Here is a 26,208-nt window from a genome sequence, read left to right on the forward strand (position 1 = left end):
CTCAGGTGCGTCTTCCCAAAACGTAGACTAGTCACTGAATCCGCCTACCCGGGGTGGTAGACACGGATTGGAGCGAGGTGAGAAGTGTGTGACCAATCACTTCTCTTTTAAGAGGAATGGGAGTGGATAGTATAACAATATAGGAAGTGTAGAAAAGATGAAAGGCAAGGAAAATCCTTAGAGACAGACGCAGGAGTTCATGAGACTCCTCATTAAACAAACAAGACAACAATACAGTTGAAATACAGTGCATGCATCACAGTTCAAATGAAATCAACAGTAATTCCTTTCCTTTACTCGTGTGCTTACTCCAAAGTCACCTCCCTCAACCCCGTAGTGTCTCCGCTCGGAGAACAACTTTCATAAGTCTCACTACCAGCGGCCACGGAAAACAACTGACACCGGTCCGAGTTCCGTCAGCCTCCCTCTGCACAGTAGTCCACAAGAATGTGGCCACCTCTATCCTCACTCCCGTAGTGCCCCTATAAAACCCACTTATAAGTCTCACTACCACGTGATGCGGAAAACAAGCAATGCCCACTTGAATCCCCCCAGGAAACAGAGTCCCCTGCCACAAGACTAAGCCCCCCTCACAAATAAAACAGAAAACTGGAATTCCACCAGCCCCAGCGCTCAGGGTTGTGGTTACCAAAACCGGACTCCCCCCAGCCGAAGCTGTGGGTTACCAAAACCGGACTCCCCCCAGCCAAAGCTGTGGGTTACCAAAACCGGACTCCCCTCAGCCGGAGCTGTGGGTTACCAAAACCGGACTCCCCCCAGCCGAAGCTGTGGGTTACCAAAACCGGACTCCCCCCAGCCAAAGCTGTGGGTTACCAAAACCGGACTCCCCCCCGCCAAAGCTGTGGGTTACCAAAACGCTAGCTAGGCTGTAAAACAGGCAACAGAAGACCCAGGCAAATCCCCTCAGGTCCACCCCCCTTTATCCCAAAAGGGGTAAAATACAAACAGATAGACTAACAAACTGAAGACCCAGGCAAATCCCCTCAGGTCCACCCCCCTTTATCCCAAAAAGGGGAAAACAAGCAAGACAGAGAACCCCAGGCAAATCCCCCGCAGGTCCACCCCCCTTTATCTCAAAATGGGGAAACAGGCAAACAATTCAAACACACCCAGGCAACAGATAGACTAAAATGCAGGTAAACAAGTGAGTAACGAGGCACCGGGCAAGATATTACCTGTCTTTGAGGTCCTCCCGGGAAGCAGTCACAGACACGTGGACGGGTCAATCAAAGGGGCCGGAACATACCGGTGGCTCTGCAGAAGTCTCTACCGTGTACCTGGAGGTGATCAATCTCCTTTCCTTCCCCCTGGATTCCTCCGTCCACCCTTGTCTTCCTTAGGACGGCTCACCGGCCGGACATAGCCCGATGCCCCACGTTGGGCGCCAAGTTGTTATGGTACTTTTTAGCAGTAAACCAAAATGTTTAAATGTCTATCTGTTCCTGTCCAAATTAATAAAATTGAATTGCGTATATACGCTGAAGTAATTAAGTCTGACACGCAAGGTTCAGGTTAAAATAACTTCGAGAAAATTTATTGGCAAGTGATTAAAAAGCGGGCACGCAGGCCCTTTTAAGAGACATTTTACGTCATCATTGATTATTAGAATATCAGCAAATAAACATCATTAATTGGATTAATTGTTAAGTGTCGGGATTAGTGTCCTCCTATCAATATTATTAATTGGCTCAAAAACTAAGTGGTTAGTCCCGTGCCCACCCACCAAGAGGTGGGATTGTTCTGGACACGGGTGGGGACAAGGGGGTCTTGAGCGTCATTTTACACGGTCGGTGATCTCAGGCCTCGTGGCCAGGTGCAAGGTCTCTTATGAATAGAACATTTCATTACTACTGTGTTCTCATGGCCTTCAAATTATACTATGTTGCAAGTTAAGGAAAAGTCAGCAATTCCTGTGTTAATCATGTCTTTGTTAGAACATACAGTCTTTGTCTTATTGTATTAGATGTGCTGGGAAATTCTGTCATGTAAGGTAGTTTTAAAATGAACAAGTTAGGTTATGAGGACAAAATGGAGGATTGAAGAAGTCAGGTTAGGAGGACAAAATGGAGGATTGTCACAGTATGAAGTTAAAATGGAGTTAGTGCAATAATTCAATACAAGTACAATAAAGATTTTTTAATAATCCCACATCACTAGTGTGGATGCCACCTCGCGCCACGGGCCTGAGTCCCCTACGTGTCATTGTTCCAGAGATCCCATACCTTATGGAAAGTGTTCAGTGTGTTCCTCACTTGGGCAGTGAGTTTGTCCATTAAGTAATTATCCCTTAACTTTGCCTTAACCAGGGATACCTTTGGGAGATCTTGGCATGACCATTTCTGTGCCAAAGCTCTACAAGCTGCTAGGTGAATCATATTGAGGAGCTTTTGTTCGTGCTTGGTGAGGCCCTCTGTGGGTCATGCTCCTCTGTAGTATCTGTGAGCTTAAATCTATTTTGTGCCAGTATCTCGACACCTGCGGGCACTCCCACCACATGTGTACATATGTGCCCCTCCCAACGCTTAGGTGCCAGCAGTCATCTGTAGGGCTCAGTTTCATATGTTTCTGTTTGACCGGGGTCATGTACCATCTGAATAATGTTTTATATGATTGCTCCTGGAGCGTTACGCATATTTTGGTCTTGGTGCATGCTTCCCAGACGTCCTGCCACTCCGTTCCCTACAAAACCTCCCCCCCCAGGTCAGCCTCCCATTGGCCAGTGTATTGTAGTCCGCCCTCTTTGTCAGTAGCCGTATTTAGGTGATCGTACAGTAGCGTAATAAGTTTGGTTTGTGTGGTTTTGTTATAGCATAGTTTTTTCAAAGAAAGTCCTTGGTGTCAAGGCTACTTTCTTGACTTCAGCTCGTTGTGCAAAGTCTTGGATTTTTAAGTACCTGAAGTAGTCTCGTGTTCTGAGAGTGGCTTTAGTGCTCAGGTGTGCATACGTGACTATGTCTTGGTTGACATGGCTGGGTTGGTGGTTCTTAGGATAGGCCTCTGAGTTCTAGGTACCCATATAAAGGACTGCAGGAGATCCATCCCTGTCATTAGGGACTTTAAGTCAACCCAGCATCTCCTGTCCAGGGGGGGGGGTGCCATTGTATTATTTAGGTTAATTGTGCTGCCAAGTAGTAATCACATACATTAGGTAGCCCCAGTTCCCCCCCAGTTTGGGTCGGTATAGTTGAGTGCGTGCTAGTCTTCGACGCTTATTGTGCCAAATGAAGAAGTCTAATCGCCCGGGCTTTAACCAGTTTTGATAATTTTATTAGTTTTACTTCTCATCCGAAACACTAACTCTAAACACCAAGGAGACTACAGCCTACAGAATATCAGAGTCCAGTCTTAGCTGCATGCTCAGCCTCATACTGCTGTAACTATGACTGCATAATCTAAACATTTTCATGGATGCTCCAGGCTGGGAGTTACTACTATTTCTTGAATATAAAAATAAAATATACCTTTAACATCTGTGCAGCTGCTGCTAATTTAAAGGAGCACTATAGGGTCAGGAACACAAATATGTATTCCTGAACCCATAGGGTTAAAACCACCATCTAGGCCCCCTGGTCCCCTCATGTCTCCCTAAATACAGTACAATCTTACTTGTATTCAAGTCTGCAGCTGCTTATTTTGTGCCTTTTTCCTTTAGACCTGCCCACTGACATTATCAGAAGTGGTAGCCCGATCCAATCACAATGCTTCCCTTATAGGATTGGCTGAGACTGACAAAGAGGCAGAGCCAGCATGCCCTGGCCAATCAGCATCTCCTCATAGAGATTAATTGAATCAATTAATCTCTATGAGGAAAGTTCAGTGTCTACATGCAGAGGGAGGAGACATTGAATGTGTGGATGTATTTTAGGCAACCATGACCCAGGAAGGATCTCTAACAGCCATCTAAGGAGTGGCCAGTGGAGTTATCACTAGGCTGTAATGTAAACACTGCATTTTCTCTGAAAAGAGTGTTTACAGCAAAAAGCCTGAAGGTAATGATTCTACTCACCAGAACAGATTCAATAAGCTGTAGTTGTTCTGGTGACTATAGTATCCATTTAAGAAAGCAATGATGACCAGCTCTAGGACCAGCTAAATAAATGAGTCTCATCTAAATTCTTACATATTTATTGTCAAAATCATCATCCACTGTGCAAAATATTCACAGAAGTGCTCAAATGAAAAATAGGGTAACTCACAATAAATACAAACCATACAAAATGTAAAGAGATGAGGAAAATACATAAAGAATGAAACACTCACCGATTTCAAAACACTTATTTATTTTTTTTTTAAATACCAAGCAGATCACTTACGAAATTATCACTATCTTGATTTGTTTGCACAGCAAGCACCCCCCTCAACACACATTATTGGCTTAAAGAAAAAGGTTACAATATATAATCTAGTTTAAAAGCAGAGAAGTGAAGTAAACCACAATAATCTATGACAAAATTAATAGAAGTACTAATATTTGTGTTAGGAGTAACTTAGGCAATGCTCAATGATACAAACTGGCCCAAACCGTGTTAATGCAATAGATTTTTTTCCACCTACAAACATTAGTTAATATGTTCTATAATTTAGAATTTCACCACCTCTTTAAATGGTGATGAATACTAGACTTGTGCACAAATTTACTGCAGCTGTGGCAAACAAGCAATTCTTGTTAATCTACACCAAAACATATTGATATGACCAATCAATTAATTTGGGCATATCAGATTTGTACAAAAGTCTAATGTATAAAGACTTAAATGGCCAGAAGAGAGGCAGGACACAATTATGTAAGTTTATACCTTACAATGAGACAATAGAAAGAGCACTAGGAAAACCAAATGTACTAAACAAATGTAAAATTAAAATGGGAGTACAAAAAAAACAAAAAGTGAACAATTAACTGCCGCTGATTAAGAGACTAAGCTTGATTACAACATAGGCAGTTAAAATGCTATGAACACAAATTGAAGAATTTATTTAAGAGGCACAAAAATGTGCTTAACCCCTTAAGGACCAAACTTCTGGAATAAAAGGGAATCATGACGTGTCACACATGTCATGTGTCCTTAAGGGGTTAAAGTTAAAAATAAAATAAAAGAAAAAGGTAATCCAATGCCTCACATCTGCTTAAAGCATTCCTTTATGAAGGTTTACCTTCCCTTCCACCAAAATGAGTTTCTATTTAAACAGATATGATGACTTCCAGATTATTTTGCCTGAATTAATAAAAAACTTATTTTTAGAATCCCCTTTAACAATGATCACTCTTTTGGTAACTTTCACAACGTCTTGTGTGACTTTGTCATCACAAAATGATTTACACAATCAGTAAACTACAACAAGATGAAGGTGCCCCCCTCACCCCCCCTCCTGTTAGATTTTTACCCAATTAAATGCACAGCACTATGTTTACAATCACCTTCGTGCTGGAAAGGCCAACTGCACAGTTTATAGACATGCACTATTCTTAGAGGAAGAAAAGATGGCATCCTTTTGATCCCTCAGCTTGTTTGCAGGCTACATCCTGATGCACTGTTCACCTCAGCTAGAATACAGAGAACGTTTTCTAGAAGGTAAGGCTTCTGGATTCACTGATTCCAACCTACACGAGGCAGAGGTTTTTTTTGGGTTTTATTTTTATTCACTGCATCAATGCTGTTGGAACTCAGCAATCTTGTTTTTTTTTTGCGGTTAACACTTAACTCGAACATCCGGTTAAGATTATTCATCGTAAAGCCTGGGAGGCCCTTCATCATCTTTCTGAAATGCAGAAATCTTCTTTTTATGGTTCTGAACGTGAGATTCATTTAATTTCTCCAATGCTTCAATCTAGACCATGAAATAAAAAGAATAAAGATATTAAGGTAAAACCGGAGACAGCCAACACCTGAAATCTCTATAGAGTTTGTGGAAAATAATTCTAGAGTTCTGTAATAACTACAGAAATGTTATTAAAAACCCAAGTTTTGTACAACAGCATTCCAGCTTGCATTTTCTTAAATTTTTTTTCTTTAAAATATGCACAAAAAAATAAATTAAAAAAACAAAACAAAAAAAACATTCTGATCTCTTTTTACATATCTAATACTCTAGAAATAGTGACTGTTGATTAATCTTTTTTGTATTTTATCATCTAGAGAATCTTAGGTTTTAACCCCTTAAGGACTGAGCCAAATGTACATGAATTTGCGCTATATGTCTGTTCGTAGATACACTACCAGTAAATACATGAATTTTCATGTATGTAATACATGCATGTATTCATTGGGGGTACATCTTAAAACAGTGTCAAAAAGCTGAATGGTCCATATTATGGGACACTCCTCACCCATAAAGCACTTCAGCAAACCCAAGTGCTTTATGAGTGTAGAGTGGTCCTTTAACATGCCTTTGCTCTCTACCAAAGTACTTTTAAAACAGACTTTACAACAAAATTGTGAGGTTCCCCTGCACCACAAGTCCAGGAAACCAGTCATTTCCAATCTACAACCATAGATGACCAACATGTATAGCAAGTAAAAAAATATTTAATTATATTGCAGCAGTGAGACATTTACCAACGTTTAGTGTCCGATTCAAACAGAATATGCATGTGTTCCATTTAGCAAACCTCTGCACGTTAATATTTACCTCTGCCAAGAAATCCGCTTGATTATCAGATGTGATATTCAAGCCAGACACAATGTTGAAAAGTTCACGTTCACTTGGGGTTTCAGAAACGCCTGCCTTCTGGAAGAACTAATACAAGAAAGAAGATGCAAACAATGGTATAAAAACATTCATTTTGGTAATGGATAAAAAGAAGTTAATGTATTATAGCAAAAATATACGTACCGTATATACTTGAGTATAAGACGAGTTTTTCAGCACATTTTTTGTGCTGAAAAACACTCACTCGTCTTATACTCGAGTCAGTTGTCTGTATTATGGCAATTTTCATTGCCATAATACAGACAAGGACCGGGGGCTGCCAGGAAGCTGTAACTTACCTTCACCGCAGCTCCTGTCAGCTCCCTTCTCTCTCCTCCGTCTGTGCAGCTCCCAGGTCAGCTTCCTCTGCAGAGGAAGCTGACCTGGGAGCTGCACGGACGGAGGAGAGAAGGGAGCTGACAGGAGCTGCGGTGAAGGTAAGTTACAGCTTCCTGACAGCCCCCTCATACAGCCCATCCACTGGACCACCAGGGAGTGAGAGCCCCCCTCCCTGGCCAGCTAACAAGCAGGGAGGGGGGACGAAAAAATAAATACAAAAAATAATAATAAAATAAAAAAAAAAAATAATAACATAAAAAAATATATATATATATATATATATATATATATATATATATATCACAATAATAATTAAATAATAATAATAATAATAATAATAATAATAATAATAATAATAAAATGCCCACCCCCACCAATGTTCTGCACTCACACACACAAACTGCACTCATACACACACTGCACTCTATTCATTATATACACACACTGCATTCATTATATACACACACTGTAAATAAATATTCAGTTAATATAACTTTTTTAGGATCTAATTTTATTTAGAAATTTACCAGTAGCTGCTGCATTTTCCACCCTAGTCTTATACTCGAGTCAATAAGTTTTCCCAGTTTTTGGGGGTAAAATTAGGGGCCTCGGCTTATATTCGGGTCGGCTTATACTCGAGTATATACGGTAGGCAGATTTTAACCTCTTCCCTTCCAGACCAATTTATATACAGGGTTAGCTATAGTTTTTACGTAGACATCCAGATTTACATTCCATTAAGGCTCTATACATCACTCTTCAGGCAAAAAAATTAAATAAAAAAAAAAAAAAAAAACACTTCTACCGGGATATTGTTCATCCCTAGAATACTGTACACGAGCCTAGACTGTGTAGTGTTGTTGAGTTTACCCATTTAATCCCCCAGGACCAGTATGATGGAGATGGGTCGTGGAAAATGGGGAGAGACACAAACTGCTTAAACCTGTACTCCAGTGCCCACGTATGAACACAGTTCAGCAATTTGCTTGGTATGGTAGAGAAATGAAATACATGGCGGATGCATACCTGTGATACATTCCTGCAGTCCCGGTACAGAAACTCTAATCCATGAGGGTGAGTAGGCTCAACTGACTGACTCACGTCAATAAGCCAAACCTGGAAGTGTTGAAACAAAAAGTAAATATTACATTTATAAAATGTAGAATATTGTAATTTTGTCAAGAATTTTATATATATATATATATATATATATATATATATATATATATCTCTATCTAGCTGAAAACAACTGTAAAATGCATCTGTTGAAGGGCTAAACAAATAGCTATTCAACACTGAGATATTAACCTCCAGACCTCATATAGTATTAGAGATAGCAGGATATGCCCTAGACAGAGTTTTACAACTAGCTTCAAGGCTACACACAGAATGTCACATTTATTTGTTAAAAGAAAGGACAATTGTAATGACAGATTATATATATATATATATATATATATACACACACACACACACAGGAAGCAGTGTAATAAGGGACTCCGTAATGAAGTAAGTAAAAGAAGCGCAGAGAGGATTCATTTCAAGCCCCTTGATTGCCAATGTATGAGCATCTTTAGCAGGTATGGACTGATTTTTAGCATTATTTCTATTTGCTGTACAGCAGCCTCAGTATAAAGACTGATATTTTAAAGTACACATTGCTATGTTATTGTTCTGCTGAAGTACTGCGTCAGAAGACAGTTGGTTTACAACACACATATTGAATAAACTTCATAAAAAAAACTGATGTAAAACTGATGGAAGTGCCACATATTTCTATTCTACAGCTATTACAATCAACACTACCCTATGTATTGTGTGAATATTACTACAATACAAGGACTTAGGTAGATGTGGCCTGTGAGCTGGTGGTGGTCAGGCCAGATGTGGCCGTAGGGAAAGATGGGGAAGAAAGAGGGAGTTAAAACAAACTAGATCTCCACTAGCCTTCCTAGAATTTCATATTTCCCATCGTCTTACATGACTTACTTAGGGAGTGCGAATCCTTTTCCATACACTTGCCAAAAATGTGGCCTGCCTTTGAAAAAGTTGTTTTATAGATTTAGACAGAACCTAATGTTGGATCAGGGCCAGCGCGTCCATAAGGCGGCACAGGCGGCCACCTTAAGGCGCACCGGCTCTGGGGGCGCCAGATTTCAGTGACCGGCAGGAGGGAAGCGCTCCCTCCTGCCAGGTCACCTTCTGGACACCCGGCGTGCGGCAGCGTTCTAATGAGAGGCGGCGAGGGAGCTCTAACCTGTCTGCTCTGCTCCCTCGCGTGATGTTTGCTGATTCTGCGGGAGCCGGAATATGACGTCATAATCCGGCTCCCGGCATCGGCAGACAGCCCGGAGGGAGCAGAGCAGACAGGTTAGAGCTCCCTCGCCACCTCTCATTAGAACGCTGCCGCCCGCCGCACTGAAGCCCCACTGGACCCCAGGGACAGATCCACGCCAGCTCTCCAGGTAGGGTGGCTGGGTGGATATTATTAATAATTTGTGTGTGTCTGTGTATGTGTGTGTGTCTGTCAAATCAGTGAGAGAATGTTTGTGATTGAGTGTGTGTCTGTCAGTGACGTCTGTGTGTTTGTCATTGAGTGTGTGTGGCTGTTAGTGTGTATACATTGTGTGTAGCGTGGCGGAGCAGAGCGCAGTACAAGAGCTTCTGTTTCCTGTACCTGGCCAGACTGACAGGAAGTGCTCACTGAGAGAGCACTTCCTGTCAGTCCAGCAGGTACAGAAAACTGAAGCTCCTGTAGAGGATCTGCTCCGCAACGCAAGACAGGTAGGAGGCACACCAGGAAGGGGAGTGTGACCGCTAAGAGGGTGGGGGGTGCACCAAGTGACAGAAAGGGAAGGGGGAAAAAACACCAAGGGACAGGGGAAAGAGGGGGGGCAGAGGAACACTAAGGGACAGGGAAGAGGGAGGGGCTGGTTAGGAGGAAAATAGGTGAAGATGTTAATTTTAGAGGGGGGGGAGGGTTGGGGCGGAAAAATGCATCTTCGCCCATGTACACAAAAATCCTTGCACCGGCCCTGTGTTGTGACTTCATACAAACCTTTCCATCTTGCCACAACATGTTGTATTCACTGAGATCAGCATGTACAAGGCTGCACTGGTCGTAAAGCTGCTTCATCATCTAAACCAAAAAATAAAAAATAACATTTACAGAGTGGATGGAAATTTTTTGTTGTTGTTGTTGTAAAAGACATTTTAATCTATATAGACAATACTGTGCCGTAATTTAGAGACCTAAGCTACTGTTTCTGGCCACATCCCTTTTACTGCCATTAGTACCTCAAGCCTTTATTTTGTGCCCATAAACATTGGATTATTAAAGAAACCAACTACCATGAATGCAACCCGATTGAAAATAGAGTTTTACCTTCGTTGTACACATCACTTCAAGAAAATGTACACATCACATTTACGGTTTATTGGTTCAATCTAAAATTAATTAATAATTAAGTAACTTTACAGTGGCATGTTATTTTGAAGTAGTTCAAGTGGAACAAAAACCATTATGATCGAGATTGATATACATTAGTCCAGTTTTGATAGGAGCACTTGTTGAGAGAATGGTTACAGCAGATTTTAGGTGGGTTATCCGACATCTCTAGAAGTGTCTAGAAGAGTGCAGCTCTAGGAACAGCCAACATAATGTGCAGAACCCAGACTAGAAGATCTCTGGTAGAGGACCAGAGAATGAGAAATATACAAAATATATACATTTTCTCCCCTCTCTGGATGGTATGAGAAACAAAAAAATAAAATAAACAGAAAGGCACTATTAACTTACCGAGAGGACCTGGTAATAGGCGTGCTTTGCATCCTCTAAACCAAGCTTTGCTTCCTTCAGTGTAGGAGCAGGGACCTGATCCTTCCCAATAAAGGACATAACCAGCACATGCTTCTTTAACAAGACAACTTCTGGGCAAGGTATGCCAGCTTTCTGCATTCTGATTACAAAAGAAAGATGGCGTTAAAAGATGTACCACCTAACAATTACCCAATATATAATAGCAGCATATCCTGCTTGACTTCTAGAAGGTTCTAATCATGGACGATTCTATGGAAATCAATTTATATTTTCAATTATTCTCTACTTTATGAAGAGAACTGTCTGGTGTGCATACCTCTTGAGATTGTGCATTTCCTTTTCTGCCCACATGCGAATGATTTTGCGTGGGTTGAGCTTGCTGAAACGATCCTTGAATCTGTAGTCATCTTTAATGTATTTATCTCTATTCTTAAACTCATTTAAGGTTGTTTTGAAGACCTTTAGTGCACATTCAGTGGGTACCTCACCATTTTCCATGCTTTATATAAGGAGGGGAGGAAAAAGAAAGCCGCATTGAAATACAAAGCCAACATGCTCATGCTTTACTTTTTAATCTCTAATCATGTCCCCAGTTTTATAGTTCTCACAATAAAGCAATGGCATTTCAGAATTTTAAATCAACTCAAAGCACCCTAAAAAGCTTCCAGTGTTTCTTCTCCTCACAATATGTAACTTGAAGCAACTCTGATTCTGCTGAGCCTTTAAAGGGACACTATAGTCACCTGAACAACTTTAGCTTAATGAAGCAGTTTTGGTGTATAGAACATGCCCCTGCAGCCTCACTGCTCAATCCGCTGCCATTTAGGAGTTAAATCCCTTTGTTTATGAACCCTAGTCACACCTCCCTGCATGTGACTTGCACAGCCTTCCATAAACACTTCCTGTAAAGAAAGCCCTATTTAGGCTTTTATTGCAAGTTCTGTTTAATTAAGATTTTCTTATCCCCTGCTATGTTAATAGCTTGCTAGACCACCAAGAGCCTCCTGTATGTGATTAAAGTTCAATTTAGAGATTGAGATACAATCATTTAAGGTAAATTACATCTGTTTGAAAGTGAAACCAGATTTTTTTTTCATGCAGGCTCTGTCAATCATAGCCAGGGGAGGTGTGGCTAGGGCTGCATAAACAGAAACAAATTGATTTAACTCCTAAATGACAGTAAATTGAGCAGTGAAATTGCAGGGGAATGATCTGTACACTAAAACTGCTTTATTTAGCTAAAGTAATTTAGGTGACTGTAGTGTTCCTTTAATAAATGTTCCTTTAATAAAAAAAAAAAAGTTAATGGGAGGGGGGGATATTTGCTTCCATGTCCCCATCAATCTTCAGTTGTTAAAGGAACACTATAGGGTTAGGAATACAAACCTGTATTCACAACTATAGGTCCTTCAAGATATCAAAGGATTCAAGTGGGAAAATCCCTTTTCCCAGCACTGGCTAGGTCTTATGCGACATCACTGCGATGTTGGGACATGGACAGTACGCACAATAAAGCTTCCCTATAGGGAATATAGTAGTTGTTTAATAGGATGAAAAAAAGTTAGACACTAAAGTGCTTCTAGTTGCTGTCTGGAAGACAGACACAATAAGTGAAGTTAACCCTGCAATGTAATCATTGCAGTTTCATACAATCTGTGATGTTGCAAGGTTAAACAGACAGGGACACTGCACCCAGGCCATTTCAATGAGGTGAAGTGGTTTGAGTGCCTATAGTGTCACTGTTGCCTATGGCACCCTATTGAGCATGTACAAAACTATCTATTGAAGATCCAACTGCCTCATGGGATCCTCCATGATTTATACTCTTGTGTATGCATGAGAGTACAATAGGGAAGACTGCTCCAGGCAGATGACGTTGCCAGGAGTTGAAATATGGTGACACTGAGGAGGTATAGTTTAAGGCCTCCCGAAGTGGCCACCTCTACAGAAACAGATAAACCACCTTTTAAGGAATAGGGCAAGGCACAGTTTGGGGGTCAACATTAAAAATAAATAAAAACAAAAACACTTTGCATTAAACAGACCTTCCTCCACTAGCATGAAAGACAACAGATTCCTTTCCAGTGCTCACACAGCCATTAATGGTTTCTAGTATCCCAGAATTCACCATTTTATACAATAACAGTCTAGTCTTTGGATCCACTGCCTTCTCCTGCAAAAAAGAAAAGTATGCAATACAGATTTGAGTATGTTTAAGGACAAGACATTTGTGTAGGTGTTCAATGCACAACAGATACTTATGGCACCTTAAAGCACGTAAGCAAGATTATCTATAGCAGACCTTAAGATCCTGACGTCACATGGTATATTCCATAGACAACAGTAAAAAATGATAGTGGTGCTTGCCACATTACGTTTTTTAAAATGACATTACTAGAAAGGATTGTAGAAGAGAGAGAATAGGTAGCAAACACTCTGGGATATAGAACGGGCAAACACTTATATAGATTTATATTGTAGCTGTCATTTTTAATTTCTTCAAACAGCAATAAAGAAATTTATAAAATGAGATTGGTTTCCATACCGCAGTAGATACTTCTTTCTTGTCATGCAATCTTGCACTTCTACGTTGCTCGGAGATAGAATGCTGCTTAAGTGCATTGAAAACCTGGTTTGATAGTTTTAAATCCATGCCAATTCCATCTCCAACCTGGAATTCTGGAGCAAACTGAAAGAAGAAGCAAGCAGATGAAATTGGAATTTAACCCCATAATCATTTAGCTGGAGATAGAAAGGGTGGAGGAGGGGAAGGGAAAAAGGAAGAAGAGACACTTGCAGTCGATAAGTTGCACTAAAAAAAAATAAAAATACCAAAACAAAACACATTTATTTACCTGAAACAATATTATGCCTTACAAAGCAAACGGAAAAACATAAATGTTTACCTTCTTTTGCACTTCATATATAAAGGCAAAGATAAAAAATGTGGACACTTTTATGTAGGTGCCAAAAGGTACAGGTCACATCTAATAGATTGGAATACATGCACATGGCAAATGATGAACACTAACAATAATCGGAGGGGGCGGTGTAGAGACACATCTTTAATAATTACAATCAAGTTTAAGGATTAACATGCTGCAGTAATAAACAAGGGACAAGTGCAAACAGCCACCCAATACCATGACCACATAGTGCTTACATTTTCCATTCGAGCAGTGTTCTTCCTACCACACTCTACTTCATCATGTTTAGTTGTAATGTCTCTTCCTTTTCCAACAAAGCCCTTCTTTGGGGTAGTGGTGGGTTTATCTGATGGGAAAGAAAAGAAAATAAATAAAAAGAAGGGGGGTTGGTGGGAGGGATTAAAAGAAACAAAAGTTTGGAACAAACATGTCATCAGTGTGAAAGTGTCCATAGCCTTCCATAAGAATATATTTCAACCGACTACAGCAATGTTACAACATTCCTAGTCTATGGCACTCACTCTTCTCCTTAATTTTTTTTGGGAAAAATAAAAAGCTAAATGAAACACACAAAGCAATGTCTGAAAAAGCCCTTTATCATCTTGACTACTAAATGTTGTTTCCACGAACAAACAGTTATAGGGAAAACCATCTTATGAAGGATTTAAGTGAGAAAACCACAGTGGGTAGTTTTACTAAACTCATTGATTTTAGCCCTGCAATTACCTGCTTTGTATGGATCATGGCGTGTGTCCTGCCAATCAACTTCATCTTCAGAGCTATCACTCTCTTCATAAGGATGCACCTTTCGATAATTCTCAAAGGATATGGAAACTGAAAACAAAACATGCAGGGGTTCAGCTTTGTTCCAGTCCTCTATTTAGTAACATGGCTTATACATTATTATTTTTTATTTATTTTTTTGAGTCTCCTACCTTTACTGTCCCCATTAAACTTTCTTTCCTCCCTGAGAAGCTGAGCATCATATTCCCTGTCAAACTGCATTTGCAGCATTTGTGCCAAGACTTCATCACTTGATGTGTCAATATCCTCACCTGTTAGGAAGGATGTTTCTTCAGACCTAAAAAAGGAGTTTATACACAAACATATGATTAAAAAGACAGCCTGGACATTTATAATCCAAGAATACAATTAGAGGGAACATTTGACTTCTTATTTGTTGCCCAATGTTCATTTAAACTTTCTATTCACAAAACTGTGAACAGGGCTGTGTAAATCAATCCTTAGAGGGACACAAAAGGCACCAACAAAACTTTAGCTTAATGAGGCAGTTTTAGTGTATAGAACATGCCCATGAAATCTACCTACAAAGTAACTGCTTAGAGTGAACGGTCTGTCAAGAAAGACTAACTTTCATAGATAAAAGCTGCAAAAGGATTGTCACCTGCATATCACATACTGATCAGTTCTCGATGTCTGAACTACACATCACAAAAATTCCTCCTGGAATCTCCACTGAAATAGAATTGGCACAAAAAAAATCCTAAATCCTGGACTGTTGATGTACCTGGAAAACTAGGATGGGAACCAATGATACAGACTGCTAGCCTTTAGTTATCCTTTAAAAGATACCTACAAATGGTTCACAAGTTAGATCTGCACAGCAAAATTGGGCAGAATATGGGGTCGGGGGTATAAATAAATAAAAACAAAACAGTCATGTATTTACTTAATTGTGTATACATTGAAATCAAGTTTTCAATAAATATTAAATGTATCCATCACATCAAAGTAATATGTGATCTCTTTAATATAAATCGATAGCACACACTTCCTTTTATAAAAAAATAAAGTTTAATGGAGATTTTGGGTAACTTACTGCGCCTCCTGGGGAGCAATGTGGCTCTCTTCTTCTAGCTGAAGCTCTCTGGCTAGCTGCTCACTCATGACATCTGCCAATGAGCACTGATTTGCAGGTTTTGTGTTTACACCCCAAGGGCTCTAAAAATTTAATGATGAATTTGTAAATATACATATAATTAGGCAATAGTTAAGTAATCTCTGTAAATTAGACAACATTTAATAATCTGCTAGATCACAGAAAAACAACAAAACAAACACACCAAAACAAAAACAACCAGTCATATGCAGAACAGAGAATATCAAAGATCACTCGAAAGTACTTTGATACTTGTAATGTACAAGTAATTGTCATGGATGCAGTAGTGCCATACTAAAGGTTAGTCTAGCCCAAGTCTTGAAACACCAGCTAAGATGATTTTAAGGGGTAGGACAGTATCTATGTATTCTATACTTCAGCAAAAATAGTCTTAAAGGGAACCACCAGGCACCTTGACTTCATCGGAATGAAGTTCCTGGCACTGGCTTACCTTTCAGGGTTAAACTGTTCTTGAACAGTTTAACCCCAGAGTCTACTCTCCAACACCGTTTAGCTGTGTCCCTGGCCCTATGCTTCTCTGGTGAAAATGGGTTTTGGTAGCTGGGTTTAAGTCATGGATGAAACACAAAACAAAAAATGCCTGATCTTAGCCAGGAATCTGGCAAGGACTCAAATATTTCTCAGTCTGAAAAAAAATATAAAAGGGATTTACAAAATTACACTTTAATCCTTTTAAAAAAAAACAAAAACAAAAAACTGTCTGCCTTTGGAAGCAATCCTACATTTCTACTGTATAATGATGTTTTAATTCTATGTTAAATGATAACCAATATACATGTTGTAAAAAGAGAACACTAACCCTCTGTATAACAGAAGTACACAAAAGGTAAATTATACCAGGTCACCTTGATATGAGTCATGAATGAATCACAATGGGAACACCCAGCATATAAGGGAACTTGCATGAGGTAATTCATGGGATTATATATAGCTAACAAGGCTGTTTTACAATGGGCAGAGCAGTAAAATATGAAGATTACAGCTATGACACTGTGAACCTGACACCATATGTTGGTGGGGAGAGAGTGCTGCTGGGTTACTAGGGAAAACAAGGAGTGTGTTTAGCCATGACTTAAAAAAACATATGCTATGAGGCAGATAGCCAGCTGCCTGCTATGCCCTTATCCTATCAAGCAGAATAACAAACTAGGTTTTCAGGACAAACTTACAGACCATAAAATAGATTTTCTAGTTTTGGAAGTACAGTATAGCACCTATCCACCAATAAGTGCCCAAGTTTGTCTTCAGGAAAGTCCTGATCCGGGACTGAAATGTTGACTCGCTTAACTTGTTAGTATTAGGTTAGTCCAATTAAAAAGCTATCATTACATACTGCAATACACTGGCATCTTGTCTACTGGACTAATAAGGCTAATCCAATCTACAATACACACACACACACACACACACACACACTACATAGTCATTCCTATGATAATACAATTTATACACACACACACACACACACACACACACCGTTGACCCCAAATATTCCTCTCTCAGTTAAAAGAGACCCTAGTCCCCATGTAGCTCAGAGGTTTATAGACATAATATACAATATATTTCATAGATATAATATACAATATATTTCATAGATATAATATACAATATATTTCATAGATATAATATACAATATATTTCATAGATATAATATACAATATATTTCATAGATATAATATACAGTGATTTCTAGGAAGTTCTCACCGGCCGAGTCTCAGTTGCGATAATTGACACTGGCTCCATCTTCTCATTCAGACTGGGGTGCTCACTGTGGGATTCAATGGTTGGTTCGGTCACTGACAGCTTAGAATTCTCTATAGACAGCTTAGAATTCTCAGTAGACAGCTTAGAATTCTCTATGTATAGCTGGTATAGAGAGCTGGATACTCTGTGTATAGCTAGTTACTGAGTACTAGTAGCCGTATACCCCGTGTGTGGAGAATGACAGAGTGTCGGTCTATATATAGGCAGTGGGTGGGCGGGGTTTACTCGGGATCAGTCCGGACTTGTCTGGCTGTGCCGGTGTTTCAGTGAGGGCTGTAACTGCTATCACTGACTCCGGTACCGGGGGTCTCGGCCGCTGCTCTGACAGGCGGTGACAGCTGACAGGGAATCCGCTCGCTATAACGCTGGGTGACTGCAGCGGCCGCCTGGAGATCTCCTCACGGATCCTACTCACTAACACAGTGCGAGTCTGGGAACAAGAAGCGAGTGACGCAATCACGCAAGGTGGACGTCGAATGACGTCACCTCGTCCCAGTGTATCAGGCGTTATAAACAACTGAGACGCAAACGCTGACCATACGTCTCGGTCTCCGCCCGGGAGCCATCTTATTGGAGCCACAAAGAGTTGTCAGGGATGGTGTTTGTAGCTCGTTTCTGCTGAACTGTGGGTGTAACTGTATATGGTATAACTTTGTATTATATCTAGGACAGTGTTTTTTTTCCCTTCTTAGAAGTATTTACTACAGTGTGAATTGTTGGGCATTTCCAGTAAACTAAAAATTTTAGGCCAAAATGAAGACTTTAACCCCTTAACGACAAAACCTCTGGAATAAAAGGGAATCATGACATGTGACACATGTCTTGTGTCCTTAAGGGGTTAAAATGTAAAGGGATATTATAGTGCTAGGAATACAATTCTGTACTCCTAGCACTATACTTCCCGCTGGTCCCTCTTCCTGTACTAACCCGTTTGCAGAGCTGGATCAGTTAGGCCCTCCCCATAGGAAAGCATTGCTACAATGCTTTCCTTTTGGGATTTTACTGACGCTGGATGTCCTCATGTAGATCCTACTGTGGTGGAATCTCGGTAAAAATAAATTTAGTAGGCCGAGATTACCACGTGGCATGTGTACGTGCATATACTGGTGTATCGGTCGGTTGGTTGCACGTGGCAAAGATACAATCAGTAGTGTACGGAGCATGTGCGAGAATACAGGATGTAGTATTCCCCTCCTCCATTGAGCTGGGCAAGACATGTGGTCAAACAGGAAGTTAGTTCTTGTTCGATTGATTGGGTAAGAGTATGTGTGGGTGGAGCTTATTATGGGAGGAGTTATGTGCCTATATAAGGAGCCTACACTATTGTCCGGGGTTCAGAACTTGTTGTATTTTGGTGACATTAGTCCCTCTGAGTCCCGGTCGGTGAATCGAATAAAGAATCTCTTCCTTCCTGAAGAAACCTGTGTCCATCTCTCTGTGCTTGGCTTCCGTCAGTTTCTCCGGTATCACTACCAAATTTGATTCACAGCCACTAGAGGCAGTCTTAGTCCTGCACTGTAATTATTGCAGTTTCTCAGAAATCATTAACATTGCAGGGTTAAGGGGATAGGGTTACTACACCCAGACCACTTCAATAAGCTGAAGTGGTCCTGGTGCTTATAGTGTCCCTTTAAAGGACCACTCTAGGCACCCAGACCACTTCAGCTTAATGAAGTGGTCTGGGTGCCAGGTCCTTTTAGGGTTAACCCATTTTTTCATTTTTTCATCTCACTGACAGCCGCTAGAGGCGCTTGCGTGATTCTCACTGTGAAAATCACAGTGAGAGCACGCAAGCGTCCATAGCAAAGCATTATGAATGCTTTCCTATGTGACCGGCTGAATGCGCACGCAGCTCTTGCCGCGCGTGCGCATTCAGCCGACGGGGAGGAGAAGAGGAGGATCGGAGGAGGAGAGCTCTCCGCCCACCGCTGGAAAAAGGTAAGTTTTAAACACTTTCCCCTTTCCAGAGCCGGGCGTGAGGGGCTCCCTGAGGGTGGGGGCTCCCTCAGGGCACTCTAGTGCCAGGAAAACAAGTATGTTTTCCTGGCACTAGAGTGGTCCTTTAAGCGAATTTCAAATGTATAGGGTTATTTTAATCTTTTGGAGGAGGGGAATCTTTGCAGTGTAATATGCCATATTGGACACTGTGGAGACCAGGGCCGGACTAGGAAGAAAATTCGGCCCAGGCATTTTTTAATTACAGTGGCCCACTGAAAACGGGGCGGGGCCAGATAGGGTTTGTTTTGTTATCACCAATGACAAGCACACCCCATGACATAGTGAGCATGTTGGTTCAACGCTCTTCCAGGGCGGACCATGCACAGAGCTCTAGCTTGAGAAAAAGGCCCTGTAGTTGTTCTGCACAGCGCAAGCAAATTTAATAACATGCTTGCACTGTGTTTGCTTGACATTTGTCTCTGGTGTCTCCATAGATGGGATACCAGGAGACAAAAATGCCAGGAAAGAGTATTGTGCAGTGTATGTGAGGGTGCTGTGTGTGTGTGTGTGTGTGTGTGTGTGTGTGTGTGAGGGCTGCAGTATGTGGGTATGGGTGCTGTATGTGATGGGTGCAGTGTGCGTATGAAGGTGCCGTGAGTGTTAGGGGTGCCGTGAGTGTTAGGGGTGCCGTGTGTGTTAGGGTGATGTGTGAGGGGTGTAGTGTGTGTGCGCAAGAGGGATGCAGTGTGTGTGTGTGTGTGTGAGGGTGCTGTGTGTGTGTGAGTGATGGGTGCAGCGTGTGTGAGGGTGCTGTGTTTGAGTGAGAATGCTATGTGCTTGTGAGGGTACTGTGAGTGTCAGGAGTGCAGTGTGTGTGAGTGCCAGGGGTGCAGTGTGTTTGTGTGTGAGGGTGATGTGAGTGCCAGGGGTGCAGTGTGAGTGAGGGTGCTGTGAGTGTCAGGGATGCAGTGTGTGTGTGTGTGTGTGTGAGTGAGGGTGCTTTGAGCGTCAGGGGTGCAGTGTGTGTGTGAGTGAGGGTGCTGATGTTTAAATATGTTTGGAGGGCTTATGTGTTGGGTGAGGGGGCAAATTATTGTCTATATATTAATTTAAAAAATAAAAAAAGAAGCATTGATTATATCCACCCTCCCTTCTTACCTTTAGCCTGGGAGGGGGGACTGTGCTGCCATCCCTGGTGGTGCTAGTGCTGAGTTCACTCTTGCAAGACCCGGAGCGTTGCCATGGCAATGCTCCGAATCATGTGAGAGGAACCCGAAGGAGCTGCAAGATAGAACTCCTCCGGGTTCCTCTCCTGTCTCCCTCCCTCTCTCCCCCACTGGCGGACGCAATACACTACATGTGGGCCGGTGAGGGAGATCTTTGACCTACCCACCGGCCCGTCATGGAACACAGCGGGGCCTGGCGCTCGGATAGTGCCGGCTCTGCATAGACCGGCAGGGGAGATCCTGTGATCTCCCATGCCGGCCTCGGCCCATGGCCACCACGGCCCACCGGGCATTTGGTGGAGACGGTCCTTTTGCTCCATTTGGAGTACAAGATGTAAAAAAAAAAAAAGGAATTTTACTCGCCTTAAATTTTGTACCGGGCAAAGTTCTCAGTGCTGATCTTCTGCTGCCCCCCTGATTGGACCTATTGCCGGCTGAGAGCACATGTGCGCAGGCCAGCAAGAGATGGGAGGGTTTTTGTTTTAAAGTTAACATATGTTGCACTATGGAAGGCAGGAGGAAACGCCAACAGGGAGGGTGTGTGGGAAGGGAAAAGTAGCTTCCCCTAGCAGGCGCTCTGCCTGCAAGGAGAATATTTCTACCTCTGTTGACAGCATGCAGTGTGTGCTGACAAAAGACAAAATATGCACAGAATTGCCATTCCGGGAACAGAGTTCTGGGTTGACAATGTAACTAGTTCCCAGCACACTGGTGCAATTATCTAAGTATGTGCAGTGTTTCAAGTTGAAACACGGCACATATTTACTCCAACCACCATGACCACTTCAAATCACTGCAGTGAAAATCACATGGTGGATGGAGTAACCCTTTTAGGTAAAATGTTGTTTAGTTACGAGGGGATATGATAACATTATAAAAATATATCAGAGGCCAATACAAACCATTGTCTGGAAATCTATTCATAAACAGGACAATACATAGGACACACAGTCATGCATTTAGACTGGAAGACAGGGGATTTAGTCTACGTCAAATCAAAGGGTTTTTTGCAATAAGAACAATAATGATGTGGAATTCTCTGTGTGAAGAGATGGTTTTATCAGAGTCTATACAGATGTTTAAACTGCAATTGAATAAATAATTGCAAAAGCGTAATATTCAGGGATCTAATTTTTACTATTTCGGGTAACAGTTTCTTGATCCAAGGTGAGATCTGACTGTCATTCTGGGGTCAAAAAGGATTTTTTTCCTAGTTTGTTGCAAAAGTGGAAATGTCTCAGACTTGTTTTTTTTCCTTTTTTTGGATCAACAGCAATAACAGATGTGAGAAAGGCTGAATTTGCTTTACACATGTCTCTTTTGATCTGTGTAACTATTCTGTAACCTGTTAACGCTGTCAGGGCGTACTATGCCGCCCTGCATTTAATGAGCTTAAACGCCGTTAGGGTGGCATACGATCGTTAGCTTCCCTTTCCCTGCACACTTACATGGAGTGGCGATCCGTGGCGAACCCGGTGAAGCCATGTGATATATATGTATGTACGTATTCAATGTGTATATTTATCTACTATATATACATAATTAATTAAATGTATTAATTATAATTCAAGGGACCTGTCTGACAACACAGGCAGAAAGTTCATTGAATTTGATTTACAAGCCCTATATTTAGCCCTGTAACTTTCCATAACACCATAAAACCTGTACATGTGGGGTACTGTTGTACTCGTGACACTTTGCTGAACCCCAATATGAGGTGTTTTAAAACACTAACATTTGTAATGATGATGATGTCTTCAGTGAAAGTGCAGTTTTTGTGTGAAAAATGCAAAGAAAATATATGAAAAATAACTTTGGCTAGCATTTGTTACCAAGTGGCTACTACAAAAGACTGGACTTAACCAATCCTGAATACCCTGGGTTGTCTGCTTTTGTGAATGGTATGCCATGATGGGGGAAATTCTCATTCCTTGGCTGCCATATGGTCTCAAAGGCAACATAGGCTCGGGAAACCAATCTGGCAAACTGAAATGGGAAAGCCCTATATTTGTCCCTGTAACTTTCAGAAACCCCATAAAACCTGTACACGGAGGGTACTATTTTACCCGTGAGGAATCCCTGAACATAAATATGGGTGTTTGAGCAGTAAATCCTATATTGACATTTTGTAAATGAAAAAGTAAAAAAAGTTTATGAAAGCTAACTTTGGCCAGTGTTTGTGACTAAGTGGCTACTAATAAAGACTGGACATACTCCATTCTGAATACCCTTAGTTGTCTACTTTTGGGGGTAACCAATCTGGCAAACTGAAATGGAAAGCCCTATACTTGTCCCTGTAACCTTCCAAAACCCCATCAAACCTGTACAGGGGGTAGTTTTTTTTTTTTTTTTTTTTATGAAAAATGACTCTTGGCACTATGATATTTAAGGAGGGAGCTTGGCGATATATGGAGGGGGCTGAGGAGATATCTGGGCATTATTGGAGTGCTGGGAGTTTTTCGCTGTTTCTGAGGGGGTAGTTAGGAAAGTTGGTGGTGTCTAAGAGGAAGATGGCTATTTAGGGGAATCTAGTAGGTATGCACATGTGCCTACCGAAGTGAGGACTATCAGCATTGGAGTCCTGGTTTTGTAGAAGATTATGGCAAACCTGTAGAAGGGAGATTATTATTATGAGCATGGTGCAGCATGTCTAAGGATGTGCTCATACTCTGCATTTTCTGAGGACAATTCCCCAGTCTCTTCTAAAAGCAGAAAACAAAATTTGAAATGGCGGGACACGAACCTCAGTGAGCTCCACAAACCTGGGACTATTGTCAAGCATGCTGTGGTTGCCTTTTTGAGACTCTACATTGGATTGGGCTATGGGTGCTAAGAAGAGCCCCATTATTCATCAAACTGTTTGAAAGTGGCCTGGCAGAAATGGGGTGAACAGTACCCACAAACTAATAGCATGAACTCTTTAACAGTTATGGTGCATGAAATAACCTCAAGCTACATTCAGTCAATAATAATCAGGAGCAGCTAACTGCAGTGTGCAGTTATTATCAGCCTCTATCTATTTATTGACTGTGTTCCATTCTGCCATTTCTCTCTCTTCCATAGAACTAGTGCTAAGAACAAACGTTCGACAATTGAGCAGTGTTCCTGCTTAGGGGCGGGGCTTAAAGAACGTTGCTGATTGGAGCAAGGAAGAGCAACGTGTCTCTGTCATGGCGGCCCCCTGGAGATCCTCTTCCTGTGCTGCTACAGCAGAATGAAGTTTCAGGTTTAGGGGGTTCCAGTAATTGTAATGTAGTGACAGATGTATTTTAGGGGACCCGCGGTGGGTCTCTCCTTCACCTGCTTCTTTTTGGCTTTCTATTTCACTAACAAGGTGAGGAAGGCGCCTGCTAATGCACATAATTCAGGGCAGGGCTGCAATAGCTTGCACCATTAACAGCCCCTAGTGAGATCCATGAGCTTACCGGTCACCTGGCTCATACATAGTTAATAGCTCACGATGTGCATGTGAAGGCATGGTGATTTAATTGCAGATAATGTTAATCTACATATACTATAACTAATCACACAAGACCAGATTACTTTGTGCTATAGTTTTATGCCTCATCTGTTTTTTTATTTTAATTTTATTAAATTACATTATAGAAATCCTTACAGAAATCTAGTTTCAGCATAAGGCAGTTATTAGAAGTCCGCTGTTATTATATCATAGACCTTCACTTTGTGTTGATTGTGAAATAGACTATTGTATTTGCTTGTTTTCCAAACCAAAGTATATTATGCATTTTAATATATTCCACCCCCCCCCCCAGCTGATTAAATTATGTAGATTATGTAGATTAGAAACTAATCTCTATGGTTAAATTGCTTCCACGTGGACTGCTTATATTTAGCGTTCGCCAAGATCAGTCTGTCATAGATGTACAACTTGTGTTACTGATGTACACTGTAACTGTTTTGCATAGTCAATGAGAGTTCTTATCATAATTATATAAATGTCTGTAGTTGTTTATATGTTTTACGAAATTGTTTTACATAAGGTCAGGAATAGGCAACCTTCGGCACCCCAGATATTGTGGACAACAACTCCCAATGATGCTTTGCTGACATTATTGCTTTAAGATCATTAAGGGGAGATAATTTCTCTGCTTTTGATCAGTTCTATTTTATTTATTTTTATTACTCATTTTATTCAAGTTAAAGGAACACGCCATGGGAATTTTTTTTTTCTTTTACAATTTAGTAGATATATCCATTGGGGACATATTTAAAAACTGCACATGTATCATCTGCAAGCCCTCTCTTTCTATCCAAGTCCAGACTTTCTGTGGCTGTCCAATCAGAGGCTTTCCAATAATGAGACTTCTTTGCAAGGCCGGTGCTCTGGACAATTGCCTGTATCTTGAGTTTAGCTTGACTGAGCTAAACAACTAGGAAGTAACAGGACAGATTGTCTGACAGGCGGGGGTGAAGCAAGGTTAATTTATAAATGTATTAAAATCTGCACTTTTTGTAAAATATTTTTATTTATTTTTTATTGCCTAATCTAAGTGCAATAATACATTCAAAATCTAGCACTCCAAAAACATTTACTTTTACTTGTAAAATAAAAAGGACGCACTCGTCACAAATAAAGTAGTTGAGCAAGCTCAATTGTTTAAGTTGTGGGAAATGTCCCTTCAAGCTTTTAACACATTCAAACAGGTCCTAAGCATTACAGTGTTCAAATACGTTACCATAATTTCTGCTGTAATATTATGAGTCTTTGACTGTCCAGTATAACTGAATATTTTAGTGCAATACAAAGAAATATATCTTACGTACCCTACTGTAGCAACTAAGAGCGTATCTAGTAAAGATAAACAAAAAATGAAATGCAACCAGGCACAGGTCTATGTAGCACAACCTTTTTTTAAATTCATTACAGCTGAGTTAGTGCAACATCAGAAAATATATCTCCTGTATTGTGGAATACATGTCTGTGAGTTTAATGTCTTTGTCCGGCCTTTGCTAGGATTTCACTTAATATATTTAGTGTTGTACATATAAACACCACTGAAATGTGTGGCTGATGCTGTCAGGGCTAGTCACTAATGCGAGAACTGTCAGGAATTCGAGGTGAAATTTCATTTTACATTTTTAAGGCCAAAGTAGCCAAAATGCAAGCATACCTAAATTGGAGATTTCTTTCCAGTTTGGCTATTTTGGCCTTGATTTTGAAATTAATTTAACTTTGAATTCCTGACAATTTTCACTTTAGTGAATAACCCGGTATAGACTAAAGGAACACTATTGTGTCAGGATACAAACATGTTTTCCTAACACAAAAGTGCCTGTTTAGCTATTTTGTGCCTGGCCCCTCTTAGGTCTCCCTGAAAAGGTGACTCACCTTTTTTACCATGTCGCTCCTGACCCCGCCTTCATGGCTCAGATAATCAAACTTGGAGGCTTTTGTGCATGCGTGGCAAAATGCAAGGCTGCACCAATCAACATCTTCTCATAGAGATGCATTAAATGAATGCATCTCTCTGGGAAACGTTCAGCGCCTCCATGCAGAGTTTGGATATTCTGAATGCCAGTGTAGCACACTATGCAGCACTGACA

At 40.9% G+C, this 26,208-nt stretch overlaps 3 protein-coding genes across 3 annotated transcripts in view; 1 reads left to right on the forward strand and 2 right to left on the reverse strand.

Annotated features, from left to right (window-relative positions):
- The window catches only part of RMC1 (regulator of MON1-CCZ1), a 359,458-nt gene that overhangs the window by 103,376 nt on the left and 229,874 nt on the right, over positions 1-26,208 (reverse strand). The gene's annotated exons all lie outside the window — the stretch shown is intronic.
- On the reverse strand, positions 5,648-17,945 carry RIOK3 (RIO kinase 3). The gene is made up of 13 exons (XM_063451474.1): positions 17,420-17,945; positions 15,635-15,756; positions 14,730-14,875; positions 14,521-14,628; positions 14,031-14,140; positions 13,413-13,556; positions 12,913-13,040; positions 11,184-11,366; positions 10,847-11,006; positions 10,106-10,186; positions 8,074-8,163; positions 6,649-6,756; positions 5,648-5,847 (listed from the first exon to the last, which is right to left on the reverse strand). The coding sequence occupies exons 1-13, from the start codon at positions 17,456-17,458 to the stop codon at positions 5,740-5,742; spliced, it is 1,527 nt and encodes a 508-aa protein (XP_063307544.1). The 5' UTR covers positions 17,459-17,945; the 3' UTR covers positions 5,648-5,739.
- The window catches only part of TMEM241 (transmembrane protein 241), a 101,333-nt gene continuing 98,944 nt past the window's right edge, over positions 23,820-26,208 (forward strand). The window contains exon 1 of the mRNA XM_063451481.1: positions 23,820-23,977. Within this exon, the coding sequence (XP_063307551.1) occupies positions 23,906-23,977 (72 nt within the window). The 5' untranslated portion in view covers positions 23,820-23,905. The remainder of the gene's footprint in view (positions 23,978-26,208) is intronic.

The sequence above is a fragment of the Pelobates fuscus genome, chromosome 4 (assembly GCF_036172605.1).
Source record: "Pelobates fuscus isolate aPelFus1 chromosome 4, aPelFus1.pri, whole genome shotgun sequence".
In the NCBI taxonomy this organism is placed as follows: Eukaryota; Metazoa; Chordata; class Amphibia; order Anura; family Pelobatidae; genus Pelobates; species Pelobates fuscus.